This window comes from Macaca mulatta, chromosome 7 (genome assembly GCF_049350105.2).
Source record: "Macaca mulatta isolate MMU2019108-1 chromosome 7, T2T-MMU8v2.0, whole genome shotgun sequence".
Classification (NCBI taxonomy): Eukaryota; Metazoa; Chordata; class Mammalia; order Primates; family Cercopithecidae; genus Macaca; species Macaca mulatta.
Genome location: NC_133412.1, coordinates 163,823,561 through 163,838,104, shown reverse-complemented (window position 1 = coordinate 163,838,104; position 14,544 = coordinate 163,823,561). Strand labels below are relative to the sequence as shown.

General features: G+C 52.6%; 1 protein-coding gene across 4 annotated transcripts in view; it reads left to right on the top strand.

The window, feature by feature from the left end:
* TTC7B (tetratricopeptide repeat domain 7B) overlaps nt 1-14,544 on the top strand; it is a 276,351-nt gene that overhangs the window by 222,377 nt on the left and 39,430 nt on the right. For all 4 annotated transcript variants that reach the window (XM_015144366.3, XM_028851745.2, XM_028851741.2 and 1 more), the window contains one exon: nt 13,270-13,472. In XM_015144366.3, coding sequence (XP_014999852.2) covers nt 13,270-13,472 — 203 coding nt within the window. The remainder of the gene's footprint in view (nt 1-13,269; nt 13,473-14,544) is intronic.

The following is a 14,544-nucleotide window of genomic DNA, read 5'->3' as shown; positions in this document are numbered from 1 at the left end:
TCTCATTGCGTGGCCCATAGGACAGAGTCAAGTTCTCCTTCCTAGCGAATGGGTGTGGCTTTACTATTCTAGAAGGTGGTGGAATTGAACTATGGAAAGTGACTGTAGACCCTGTAGGGCCTGAGCAAACTGTGCTGTATGCATACGGTGAGCATTATGTGTAGGACGAATGAATGCAGTCAATTATGATCTTTTTGGAATTTGTGCCATATTGACTATTTCAAAGCAATGACTTTGCTTGAGTCAAGGTTTGGAATCGTATCGTATATTCACATAGTCCTTCAAGAGGAAAATTGAGAAGACAGATAGTTTCCAGTGCACTGCCAGGTTTTACCTTATGTGATTTGAGCCTCACTGCTCTGAGAGACAAAATAAATGGGACTCAATTTTTTGGCAGTTCATGAAAACAAGGTAACCTCTATTTCCTGTGTCCATCATCAGCTCCCACAATACTGCCAGAACCCATAAGTTTTGTAAGCTTTAGAAGAAATTAGTTAGATCAAGGTCTGATACCCAAAGCCATGGTGTCTGGGTGGCATTTGTGGGCCTGTTCTCTCCTGGTGGTTTTTTTCTGGTGAACTGAGTACACTGGGAGCTCGTGATGGGAACCCATGGTGGAGGTGGACCCAGATTTGAGGCTTGCAGGAAAGGTCACTTGGAGATGACCTTGGATTTCCAGCAGAGAAATCTATCATAGCAGAGAGTCCCTAGGCCACTTGTCTGTCATTGTGCAAGGCAAGGAGATAGTGAATAGGATACCTGTGCCACCAGCTGCTCTGTAAGGGGACAGGTCCAGGAGATGAGGGATGCTTGCCCACAGCAGGTCCCCACTTTCTGTGTGATTGGTGCTCGCTTCCATAGGTCCATGGCAAACAATTGAACAGCCACAAAGTGTAAAGGCTCCCTCTTATCCGTGAGCCTCAGTCACCCCCGCCACAGGCAACCACTGTCACCACTTCTGTGCATCTTCCAGAAATCTCACACGCTGTACTTTGTCCCCCACCGCCCTCTGAATGTGCTACCTGGTAGGTCAGTGCACATCAGCACCTGTAAGGTGACTTATACTTTGTCACGGCTACAGAGTATAAGTCGACTGTATGGTTAGACCGTCATTTGACCAATACTCTACTGGTTAACATTTAGATTTGAATCTTAAATTCAGCTGATAACATTTAGATTATTATGGCAATTTGTGCCAGACTGACTCTTTCAAAGAGTCCATATGTAGAACTGCTTGAGTCAAGATGTAGAATCATATCATACATTCACATAGCCTTTTAAGAGGTAAATTTACAAGAAAACAGCTTCCACTGCACTGTCGGGTTTTACCTTATGTGGTTTGAGCTCCCCCGCTCTGAGAGCTAAGTATCTCTAGTATTTTGCCATTACGGATAATGCTTCAATAAGTATCCCTATATGCAGTCTACCCTTTACATTCTCGGGTTCTGCATCCATGGATTTAACCAACCTTGGATTAAAAATATTTGAAAAAAATGTGTCTGTACTGAACACGTACAAACTTTGTCTTCTCGTCATTATTCCCTAAACAATACAGTATAAGCACTATTTAAATAACATTTACATTGTATTGGGTATTTTAAGTAATCTAGAGATGATTTAAAATACACAGGAGGATGTGCATAGGTTATATGCAAATGCTGCACTATTTCATATCAGGGACTCGAACATCATGGATTCTGGTATTCGAGGGAGGTCCTAGAACCAACTCCCCATGGATACTGAGGGCCGACTGTGTATTTTTTTTTAATCTGCAAGATAAACTCTAAACAGTGGAACTGATGCGTGAAAGGGAGTGTACTCTTTAATTTTGATAAGTTTTGTCCATTGCCTTCCGCAGAATTGTACCAGTTTACATTCCAGTCAACAATGTGCTCATGTCCACTTTCTCCCACCCTTGCCAACAGAATGAATTCTCAGAATCCTTGATCTTTGCCAATCTGACAAGTAGAAAATGGTATTTCAATTTTCTGTCCATAGCTTTTGACCATTTATCTTCTAAGATACTGAGCTTTTCCTTTTTATTTCTAAGCATTTATTGTGTGTCAAAGAAATCTGCCTTGTCTCTGAAATAGGTGCTGTAAACATCTTCTTCCAAGGGTTGTTTGGGTTTTTTGGGTTTTTTTTTTTTTTTTTAGTTTTTGTCTTTTTTGCCACTTTTTAAAATAAATTTATCAATTTTTTCTTACGGCATCTGTGCCTCCCATGATATTTGGAAAGAAACCTACCCATGTTTATGGTTTCTTCTCCTAAAAGTTCGAGGTATCGTCCAGTGCCATTTGTCTATATACTATCCTGTAAAGAAGGTCAGAGGAAGGTTATTTTCTCCATTTTTGCGGTGTGGGAACCCAGGCTGGAAAGAAGTGAGCACCTTTGCAGTCTCGCTGTGCAGAAGTCAGGAGAGTCCCACTAGAGCATGGGATGTGGGAGACATGGTTCCTTGGGAGCCGTTCCTCATCTTCCTTGAGTGCACACCTTACTGCTGGCATTGGAAACTCGCATGTCCACAGCCCTTCAGCACTGAGCCAGGGTCTTTTCCAAACCAAACAACTTCTTGGTGCCCATTTTTCAATTTCCACCTTAGGATGGCAGCTAAAAATGACTTTGCGGTAGGTGGTTAATTTCTGCTTGTTACTTACTAATAATTATAGCTTTCACTTTGGCACCTCTCATGGTTGAAACCAGTGGCTATTCTTAGATGTGCAAGATCAGATTTTCTGATTTCTGCTGGAAATTTAAGGCTGTAATACTCTCACAAATTCCTTGGCCCTGGCCTGGCCTGGCCTGGCCCCTTTGCCCAGACTCCTCCCAGGCACCAGAGGTTGCATCAGCAGGGCCAAGGGGTAATCCCGTAGCTTTGCCCCGTTCGTGACGAGATGAAGACAGCTCCCAGACAGGTGGTGTGTGCAGTCACTGTACAGGGAGAGCCTGTGAGAGGGAACACGACGTCCCTGAGCGTCAAGCCTGTCCTGCTAACGTTTACCACACACTGTGGATGTGTCAGATGCTATTCCAAGGACTTTAATATGTCTTACTTTGTTCAGCCCTCATAATAACCTTATGAGGTATAAATACCCATATTCACCCCATTCCATAGGTGAAGAAACTGAGACACAGCTATCAGGTCACTTGCCTAAGGTTAAATGGCTAATGAGTTAGAAAGCCAGAATCTAAATCCAACCAGTGTGGCCCCAGAACCCCAGCTCCAACCCACAGTAGGCACTCAGTTGTCAACACAGTATCGTCTAGCATCTCCACGTGCCACAGTAGAGCAAGGCACTGGAGTCCTATGGTTATGAAGACAGACACAGCTCCTGGCCTTCATGGCATTTGCAGATGTGAAACAGAACAATGACAGAAGCACTTAACTCCCTGTGCTGAGTGCTGAGGGGAGCACTGTAGGCCCCTGTGACCCCTCATAACACAAGGGCTCCCCGAACCAGGGGAGCCAGAGGGGGCCTGCACACACTTGGGCAGTGACCTCAGGAGTGACTAGCACCAGGTCAGGGACGATGGAGGCATAGAACAGCACATGGGAAGCCCTAGGGGCAGCCTGAGCTCTGAGTGTTAGAGGAATGCTGGTCCCTGGGGCATGAACGCTGAGGAGTAAGCAGTAAAGCAGCCAAGGGGAGCCAGGAGAAGGGCCCAGACTCAGGTCATGCCAGCACCCGTGGTAGCCATAGTAAGATCTTTTACTTAATCCTAAAAGCATGGGAAAGCTACAGAAAGACTTGAAGCAGGAGCATGAAAGGACCACTTTCAAAAGATCACTCCAAGCTGGGCACTGCTCAGAAGGCTGAGGTGGGAGGATTGCCTGAGTCCGGCCTGGGCAACATAGCAAGATCCCTCTCCGGAAAAAAACATCACTCCAGCTAAATGTGGAGAATGGGACGGAAGGCAGTCAAAGTGGACGCCAGCAGAGCAGGAAACTGGGAGCATTGGTCCAGGTGGTGGAGGAGAGCAGCTTGGTCTACGTTCTCAATGGAGATGAAGAGAAGGGGACCCTGAGATGCCTTCTGAGGCAGAACTGATGGGACTTGTAGGTTGGATGTTGAGGGGTGGAGGAAAAGGAGGAATACGGAAGGAAACCTGAGTGTGGGGCTTGAGGCTGTGGATGACTGGTGACACCATTTGCTGCAGGGAGGAAGCCTGGGGAAGAACTGATGAGTTGGGGTCAGGGAGGCAGAGACTTCAGAGTCCCACTTGAGCTTGGAAGCGTCAGGTGCCTGAGGACAAGGAAGTTAGGATGCCAGACAGGCGGCCAGATGTTCCAGTCTACATTTCAGATCTGGGCTGGAATCATACCTTTAAGAATTGGGATTTAAAGCCCCCTTTAAAGGCCTAATATAGGTGCTAAGACGGCCTAAGAAGAGAATGTAGATGGAGAAGTGAAAGGGCCAGACTGAGACTGAGCCCCTCCACATTTAAAGGTTGGGGAGCAGCCAGGTGCAGTGGCTCATGCCTGTAATCCCAGTACTTTGGGAGGCTGAGGCAGGTCAATCATCTGAGGTCAGGAGTTCAAGACCAGCTTGGCCAACATGGTGAAACCCCATCTCTACTAAAAGTACAAAAGTAGCCGGGTGTGGTGACGGGCACCTGTAATCCCAGCTACTTGGGAGGCTGAGGCAGGAGAATCACTTGAACCTAGGAGGTGGAGGCCGCAGTGAGCCGAGATCACACCACTGCACTCCAGCCTGGACAACAAGAGTGGAACTGTGTCTCAAAAAAAGATAAAAAGCTTGAGGAGCAGAAGGAGAGCCACAGCAACTGAAGGGGAGTGGTCGGCAAGGCAGGAGGAAAGCAGCGCAGACGGCATGGCGGCAGCCAGCGGGGCAGGAAGGAGCCCATGCAGGGAAGGCGAGAACCTGAGTCTGACTCACCAGTTACAACGCTGGCCCTGCTGCACACTAGCTGTGATACCTGGGCAAGCTATTCCCACTCCCGCTGAGCCTCAGTGTCCTCTGTTAAATGAAGAGAGTTAGGACCACCACATAACATAGAAACACTAGCAACTACTAAAATAACGATTTTTAAGGAGGATGTGGCCAGTGGGCAGGCCGCTGAGAGGTTGGGTGTGGTAGAGACAAAAGCATTTGCTGGACCTGATGTATGGGAGTGTTGGTGATGATGACGAGACGGGATATAGTGGCGTGGTGGAGATGGATGCCATCTGGTGTGCGTTGCAGAGCAAATGGCAAGTGAGGAAGTTGAGGCACAGAAGGTGCACAGTTCTTCCAAGAAGAATCCCTCTGGAGCAGCAATGAGGGATGTGACGGGGAGCCTGCGGCTTGAAGGGGGCGAAGCCCGTTGGAGCACATTGATTGGGTGTGCGGAGCTGCGTGGGGACTGAAGAGGCCGAAGCCCATTGGAGCACGTTGATTGGGTGTGCGGAGCTGCGTGGGGACTGAAGAGGCCGAAGCCCATTGGAGCACGTTGATTGGGTGTGCGGAGCTGCGTGGGGACTGCAGAGGCCGAAGCCCATTGGAGCACGTTGATTGGGTGTGCGGAGCTGCGTGGGGACTGCAGAGGCCGAAGCCCATTGGAGCACGTTGATTGGGTGTGCGGAGCTGCGTGGGGACTGAAGAGGCCGAAGCCCATTGGAGCACGTTGATTGGGTGTGCGGAGCTGCGTGGGGACTGCAGAGGCCAAAGCCCATTGGAGCACGTTGATTGGGTGTGCGGAGCTGCGTAGGGACTGAAGAGGCCGAAGCCCATTGGAGCATGTTGATTGGGTGTGCGGAGCTGCGTGGGGACTGAAGAGGCCGAAGCCCATTGGAGCACGTTGATTGGGTGTGCGGAACTGCGTGGGGACAAGAGGCTGAAGCCCATTGGAGCACGTTGATTGGGTGTGCAGAGCTGCGTGGGGACTGCAGAGGCCGAAGCCCATTGGAGCACGTTGATTGGGTGTGCGGAGCTGCGTGGGGACTGAAGAGGCCGAAGCCCATTGGAGCACGTTGATTGGGTGTGCGGAGCTGCGTGGGGACAAGAGGCTGAAGCCTATTGGAGCACGTTGATTGCCAACAGGGATGATCAGGTAAAAATGAGGCTCTCGGCATCCAGAAGAGAGGATGTGTGGAGGTGAAATGAATGCCTCCAGCAAGAGTGTGGTGGGGTCCAGACCACAGGCAGAGGGGTTGGCTCTCAGCGACAACGGCAGAAGAGACGCAGAGTGGATGGAACAGAGGACACAGACGAGTTGTTGGTTTGGTGGCCAGAAGAGGCTTGGGGTCCACTTGGCTGGCTTTTGACTTCTCTCTGAATGATTTGTCAAGGCAGCCGAGGGGAAGGGTCAGGAGTCAGAACAGCGGGGCTGAGGCCGGGAAGGGCTAGTGCCTGTCACTGCTGCAGCTTGGGGAGGAGGAGCTCATCCTGCTTTGCCACGGGGCCCCTGAAGAGGGGATCTCTCTCGACAAACTGACATAGCCGGACGCAGACTCAGAAACTAATGGCAGTTGCACAGCCCCATCCTGGCAAAGACATTCGGCTGGGCCCTTAGTGAGGCCACAGCCTGGGCTCTGCTCAATTTCAGGGTTTCAGGTCCCAGCATGGGGCCTGGCCCAGAGAAGCCCATGGCAGGACGGCACCTGGAGACAAAATCACTTCCTCCTTTCACTTGCTAACCCTCCTCAGACAAAGAAAGAATCAAGGCTAAGTCCAGTGAGAGCTGACAAAGCTGAAGGCCTCTCTAGGCCTTGAGGGCTTGGAAGGGTGACAGGAGACCCATCAGGACACAGGATCCCTTTCTGCTTGGCCCTTGTGCTGATTTTTATGTGAAGAAGAAGGTGGGCTCCAGGAGCATCCTCTGTGCTAGCAGACACCCTGCGATCAGTGGGCACCCCTCGGCCCTCCACAGCATCTCTCTTTAGGGGGGCAGGGTCGGGGTAAAGGACATGGTTTGGAGGGGTCAGGGAGCCTGCTGGCTTGAGCTGCGAGGTTGGGAGGTACCTACCGCCGTGGGTCCTCTCCGTCACATTTCTCTGCCAGGCGCAGGTGAGGTAGAAGATCTCGGGGCATTGAACTGCTCCTTTGTGTGCGTTTCCAAAAGATGTCCCTTCTGAGTAGACTAAGCCCCCAGAGGGAGCAGCCTTGGCCAGTGGAAGGCGCCTTTGTGAGAAGGAAAGGGCTTCCTTGCATTCCTTGGGGTTGGTGCAGCCCTGTCCAGGCACGCATGGCCTGCAGTGGGGCCCAGGCTGGTTGTCAGCCCTCTCAGCCCAGTGTCTGTGCACACCCTGCACAGCCAAGCCCAGGGCAAGCCCCTTGCAGCTGACATGAAGCAGGGGCTTGACAAGCATTTGATGGATGAATGAATGAATGAGGAAACTAGACCTGCGTGAGCTTCTGGGTGCATCTAGCACCAGGTCCCCCAGCCAGGAACACCACTTCACGCTGAGAAAGAAACCTTCACAGTGTAGCTCGGCCCTTTTCGGATCACATCTCGAGTCTGGTTCAGCAAACTGTTCCGGGAATCCCTCTGTGCGCAAGGCAGAGTTAGGGTGCGAGGAAGGAACAGGCTTGACCCAGCCCTCCAGGAGGGCCGGCACACTTGTGGCTCACTGTGACAGGGCAGATGGGGCTGAGGGTTGTCCCAGAGCACACACAGGGTGGAGGAAGAATGGGAGGGTGAAAAGTGCTTGCCCTGGGTTTCTGGGGGGTCCTGGGCAGAGGGAAGCTGAAAGGCATTTGGGGCAAAAGAGGAGGTTGGAAAGGCGGCAGGGCCCTAATTTTGAATGCCAAGCAAAAGCATTTGGGCTCTGTTCATGCCAAATAAGCTTTGTACACGGTGGGGAGATTTTATCCACAGCATTTTTCATAGTAACCCAATAGCAGGGACCAACCAAGGGGTTCCTAAGAGGACATTCAGAGCTCGTGGAGCTCTCAAAATGAGGTAGGAAGTATCCACGCCCCTTTGGTGAGAGGCAGTCAGCCACCAGCAGCCAGGACAGAATGTCTGTCCCTGGAACCTCTTCAGAGAGTGACCTTCCAGACCCTGCCCTGCAGCTGGAGTGCCGACCTTGCGCTGAAGAGCATTTTCTTGCTTTCTTGTTGCAGCTGATGGCATTGAGTTCTCGTTGGCAGCTGATGGCACTGAGCTCCCAGAGCCTGCTTTGCTGTGCTTCTGTTCCTTTGGTACCAGTTCTTGTATCTCTTAATAAGCTCACAAGGCCCTTTACTTTTTTTTAAATTGAATTTACTCCTTGGTGAAAGGAACAGGGAGATTTCATTTGCTGTTGCTTCCCTGGCCTTCACCTGTCTTCATTGACCTGTGCCACAGAAATGGCTGCCCTGCTCTGACCACACCCAGCATTCATTAATCTGCAGACTTTTCTTAAGCACCTACTAAGTTGTGTTCTAGGGGACCGGCCTCTCGATCCTCTGCTGAGGGATACAGAGATGAGTGTGGCTAGGAGTTGTCTGTAGTTTAGTGAGAAAGCCATACAGTTTCTGTGTGGGGGGCTTTGGGAAAGTATAAATGATATTCTTTTCTTCCTGAGTTCCAAACCAATGAAGAGGAGGGAGGCAGATGGAGATCAGATCCCAAGCTCTGCTACTGGGGAGGCTGGCTGGAAAATGTGGTCCTTGTTTGGGCTATGGACTCCCAGGAAAGAAGGTTTGTCAAGTAGTGCAGGTTCATAGTCAATACTTGTGGCCTCGTTCTATGCTAGAGGCCCAGCCACATGCCTAGGCAAGAAGGCTACATCCTGGGGTGATCTCAGGGGTGGTGGGAAACCTTAGTAATCCCTTCCTTTTCCTGTCCAACTCCATCTCAGACTACCTGGTTGGTGTCTGAAACCCCACCACTAAAGCTTCATCCCTGAAGCCTAAGTGTAATTTCCTCTTAGAGACGGAATGCCTATTGCCCGAAATAGAGCTGCTGCAAGGCTCGAATGAGTCCAGTTATGTCTTTGCACCTCAGCTTGCTCACCCTGCGGTCTCCAAGAGGGCTTAGGCTTGACTAAGAGTTACCCTCACCATTCGTGACTCGCTTTGGGCTCCAGGCTTCCTGGTGAATGGAAGTTGCTGTAGGAAACCCATAGTACTGGTATAAGGCCTGTGCTCCTGACAGAAAATGCTCAGCCTAGGGTTGATCTCTTGGCACGGCCTTGTCTTGACCCCTGCCACTCTTGTGTTGTCTGATGCCTGCCACTGCCCTGGGAGAGCTGTGGGCCAGGTGCAGGCCCGCCACCTGAAAGGTGGACAGGCCCAGAGAAGGTGACCGACTTGCCCAAGGCCACACACGAGGCCCAGGGCCAGGAACCAAGTCCTCCATGTTCTCATGACACTGTGGCTTACAAATTGGAAACCCTAGTGTTCCCAGTGGTGCCTCGGAGGCAGAGACGGGGGCAAACAAGAGGTAGCCACACTGCCCACTCTTAGGAGTCTTTTGTATCCTGGGGTAAGGTCTCTTTGGAAGAAACAGCCTCCACTGGTGAAAATGGTTTGAAAATCGCTGCAGGACATTGTGGCTTCAGTCCTTGCTTTTGAGCTGAAAACGGAGGGATTTGGGAGCAACCCTAGGCTGTGCATTTTCCTGCCACATCTGTCAGGGTCACAGGCCTTATCAGAGCCATAGGTTTCCTCCAGCAACTTCCACAGCACTGAAAAGTGCAATGGGGCCTGGATTCTTTCCCTTACTGTCTTGATCCTGACTTGGTTCCGTCTGCGTCTCCCATTTCCCCATCACATCACTGACCTGTCTGCATCAGACCTGAGGCTTATGCAGGCTCAGTGACCAGTGAGATGCTTGGAATCACATTTGGTCTCACGGAGGACCCCTGGAGAGCAGAATGACATGCACACAGTCTTATTGGCATTTACCGCTTTCCCTACGTTGATTCTTGTTCTGGACACATTCATCCCTGCTCTCCCATGTCGGCCTTTGTTCATAATGCTCTAAGTGGGAGAGGCTGGGCGGCCTCACCAGCCCACAGCATCTCCAGGACTGGGATCTTGGAAGTGAAGCCACTCCCAGCTTGTCAGCGAGGCAGGAGCCAGGCGTGCAATGAGAGCGATGCTCTGTCCTGCTCCCCCGTGTTGCTGCCAAAACTCGAGAACCCAAAACTGCAGTGGGCACATCTTCAAGTCTTTGGTGAGGGCGTCGAGGGAATTGTGTTCCTGAAAGGCATCAGATACCCCGACAGTGTCATTAGGAGGGTGTTTGTCTCCCAGAAGGGAGAGATTTTGCCTGGTCCAAACTAAAGGACAGAGAAATGTCTTCTTTGTCCCTGTAGAGTCCCCTGTGTGTACAGAAGTTCAGGAGGTACCTTCTGAGTTGAGTCTCCTGAGATCGGGAGGCAGGTGTGGCTGGGCGCTCACCTTCAGGGCTCAGTGCATGGTGCTGGCATTGCCCGAGTTTCTGTGTCTGCAGGAGTCACCCAGTATGCCCCTCCACAAGCCCCTGGGCCCCGTCATCTCTGGTGAGGAGGGACTGGCAGGCGCAAGGACAGACAGAAGGTACTGTGTGCATCTGGGCCAGGCGAGGCCCGCTTTTTCCAGGGCCTTCCCTTGGGGAGAGAAGGCCTGGGGAGTCAGTCATTGGTGCAAATATCATCACCAGGGAAGTGAGGTGTTCGAGGGAGGGACCGGCCAGGCTGATTGAGGTCAAAGGGCAGTGGCATTGCCACTAACCACAGCCATGAGATATACACCAGCCATTTCCCCGCCCCTAGGCCTGAAGCTGGGAGCCGGAAAGGTGGATCTGCCCCAGCGCCTGCCCTGGGAGTGTACTATCCCAGGCATACCCGAGACCTCACAAAAGTACTTACAGGGACCCGGCTATCAGGAGCTGCCGAGGCTGGGCTTTCCTTTCAGCTGAGGCGGGTGGCCAGAGAGCTCCCTGGGATGGCGGGATCCATCTGGGCCCTGAAGGAGGCTGGAGTGACGGCTTTACAGGCAAAAGCCACAGAATCGACAGGAGATGGGGACACCCACTGTGTGTGCAGAAGCAGCACTAGCAAGGCCAGAGCCTGGGGGTTTGGGGAGGCGGTAGGAAGCAGATAAGGGCACTGCGCCCGGCTCCCAAGGCCTGCAAAGGAGTCGGATGTCACCCTGGGCCAGAGGAGATGCTGTTCTCTGTGGGGGCTGCAAGCACAGGTTCTCAGCCAGGTGACTGGGGTTCTAATCCCAGCTCTGCCTCCAGTTTGCCCTGAGAACTCGGGCAGGGTATTTATACTTTCTGCACCTCAGTTTCCTCATCTGGACAATGGGGATAGAATAATAGTACCTACTGGATCACCATGCAGATAAAATGAGAACTGAGAAGGCCTCCAGGTACAAAGCACATGTTTAATGAATGTTGGCTGCTATTATTGTTAGTTACCATTCATCCACCATTCATCCATTCAGCGATTCAGTGAGCTCTGACTATGTGCCAGGCACTGTTCTAGTCCCTGGGGACACAGCAGTGGGCAGCACAGACACCATCCCTGCCCTCATGTCGCTTATAGCCCACGTTCCAGTGGGTGCACACAGATGGAAAATCAGAGTACAGGGCCTCGGCCTGGCTGCCTAATGGGCGGGGGTAGAAGCCATAAGCCCCAAGGCAGAAGGGCTTTGGAGCAGGTGGCTGCCGCCCCAGAGGGTGGCCTCAGGGTTAAGCTGGCAGCAGCTGTGGATGCCAGGCTCATGGCCAGGGCGGGAGGCAGGGAGGGGAGTCTCCGCATAATTGAGTCTGTTTCCAAAGTGGGCTCCAGGAGATGATGTGGTAAGGTGCACAAAGAAAATAGTAAAACTTTCTTTCTACTTTATTTTGTTGTTGTTGTTTTGTTTTGTTTTTTGAGACGGAGCCTTGCTCTGTCACCCAGGCTGGAGTGCAGTGGTGTGATCTTGGCTCACTGCAACCTCCACCTCCCAGGTTCAAGTGATTCTCCTGCCTCAGCCTCCCTAGTAGTTGGGATTACAGGTGCGCAACACCACGCCTGGCTAATTTTTTGTATTTTTGGTAGAGACGGGGTTTCACCATGTTGGCCAGGCTGGTTTTGAACTCCTGACCTCAAGCTATCTGCCCACCTTGACCTCCCAAAGTGCTAGGATTATAGGCACGAACCACCACACCCTGCCTAAACTTTCTTTTTAATTTTTGTTCTTTTAACATTTCTATTTTGTGTGCTGTTGTGGATTATATGACATGTAATATATTAATTCATACAAACATACACATAACTGGGAGATAGGGGTGCAAACCTCTTTTACTTCAGAGTATGCCAGTGGTCAAGGCAAGAGTGCTAAGGAAGGGTCTGGCCTGCAGGTGGGAGAAGGGGTCCGTGAGCAGGTGGCCCCTGCGTGAGGCTCTGGGCTGCAAACTTGACCATGTGGCCCTGCTGGCCCTGGAGAGGGGTGGGGGCGATTCAGATGTCCCTGAAGCCTCCGGCCCAGCTGACTAGAAAGATGGTGGTGCCTCCATTGGCAAGACCTCAGGAGAAGAGGCCCTGGGGCCAGGTGACGCATTCCCCCTGGATATTCGACAGGTGTGCACCTGGGAGGCAGGGAGGCCGCCCTTGGAAACACTCAAAAGGGCTCTTCAGGGAGGCCAGGGCTGCAGAGGGGTTTGGCTCCATGTAGAGGTGAGAGAGTTGAGGCCTGGGGTCAGTGGGAGGGTCATTTTCCTGCTTGCTTTAAAAGCGATAGCTTGGCTTGTCAAAGGGCTTTGTCATTGTGACACAGATAAGAGTTTTACAGGGTGCACCAACTTTCCCTGGTCAGAGATGAGCTCAGGGGCCAGGTCTGGCGGGGCAGCCATCTTGCATCACGCTGTGAACATGATAGCCGCAGCCCACAGCCCCATCATACTTCTTGGCATCAGGAGAGTGGGTCAGAGGGCAGAGCTGTTGCCCTCTGAGGGTCTGTGTGCCTCTGGCCTGCTTGTCCCCATGTGCATTCTGGCCCTTTGTCTATGGGGATCAAAGCCAAGGGTAGCACCAGGCCAGGCTCTGTCCAGACACTGAGGAGCCCCGTGTGGGCCCTGAGGGTGGGTGTCCTCAGAGGTTGGGGCAGGGACCAGGCAGGCCTCACTGCCCCCTGCCTGGTGGTGACCTATGCCTGCCCTGCAAGGCCTGCAACACAAGTGACTCCAGTCCCTGTGTAGGAGTGGGCAGGAGGGGCTGTCGGCGGCAGCCGTTTCCACTCGGAGCAGGGATCCGCCGGCTCCGGGCCCCTCCAGACTCCTGTGCGGGAAACATGAACATCAGAGTGGTGGCCGCTCGCAGGGCCTCAGAGGGGCACCAGGAAAGCGTGTGCCGTTGCTCTCTCCTCACAGCTGAAGTCTACATCGGCATCGGGAAGCCTGCAGAAGCCACAGCCTGTACCCAAGAAGCTGCCAACCTCTTCCCAATGTCCCACAACGTCCTCTACATGCGCGGCCAGATTGCCGAGCTCCGCGGCAGCATGGACGAGGCGCGGCGGTGGTATGAAGAGGCCTTAGCCATCAGCCCCACCCACGTGAAGAGCATGCAGCGACTGGTGAGTCCGCGGGCCCGGCTGCGGCCCCCACTCTGGCAGGGGGACAGCCCTTGGAAGCAGCAGGTAGTACATGACCCTCACACCCTCTTCTGCTTCCAAAGGCCCCATGCAGTTAGCTTGCCAGGCTGTCACATGGCCTGAAGCCAGGGAGCACTGTTTCTACCATAGTTTGTGCAAATGGCGCCCCCAGAGTTGGCTGTGCATAGCCTCAGCAGCCATATCGGATGTCCTGTTAGGTGCTGTGGTCTCCTGGCCAGCGGTCTAAGCCACCCTGTGGCTCTGGATTTGATAAAGATATTCTTGTGGCCATGGGGCTTTGCGGCTGCTATCTCAGCCTCTGCGCTGCTTGCAGTAGCCACCTTTGGGGATTTCCACATCCCGGGGAGACTTCAGGACAAGGATCAGAACACTTTACAAACTGAGAGGCTCTCTTCCCTTAAGGGAGCCTGAGACTCCAGCATGTCTCTGAGGCCGTTGGCTGGGAGGGAGCATCCTACCAGCGGGAGTGTTTGGCCGTGTTGCCCTGAGAGGTGGGAGGCAGATGAGCCACCCCAGTGTCCACGCTGTGCGGGGGTGTGGCGGCACACCACGAGCACACATCCTTCATCTATAGCCTGGGCCAGAAGCCTGGGGTTGCCCTGCTGCCCCCACCCCTTGCCATGGATCATTCTTGAGAGACCCTGGAGCCAGCCACCTGGCCGTGTCGGTTTCAGTTAGGAGGGGAGACTGCTCGCTCAGGCGGTTCTGTCTGTTATGAACGTATGTTAGTGCAGCTGCCTCACCAGTCCTCTGTCATCTTCCTGTGAGGGTCTGAATTGAAACTCACAAGTTACCAAGGTCTGAGGAGCTTGTGAAAAGCTGTGCCGCCTTCTCTGGGCCTGCATGCTGGGCTTTAGTTCTGAACTGTTGTTTCATTTCTAGCAGTAGACATCGCTGATGTCATGAACTGCAGGAAAGAAGAGCCTTTTATTATAAAGCTCAGGGCCCTTTGTGTCTGTACCCGTGGAGGCTTAGCACCCATAACCAGGTGGTGGTGTGTGATATAGAAGAGTGTGATATGGAAAGAGACAGG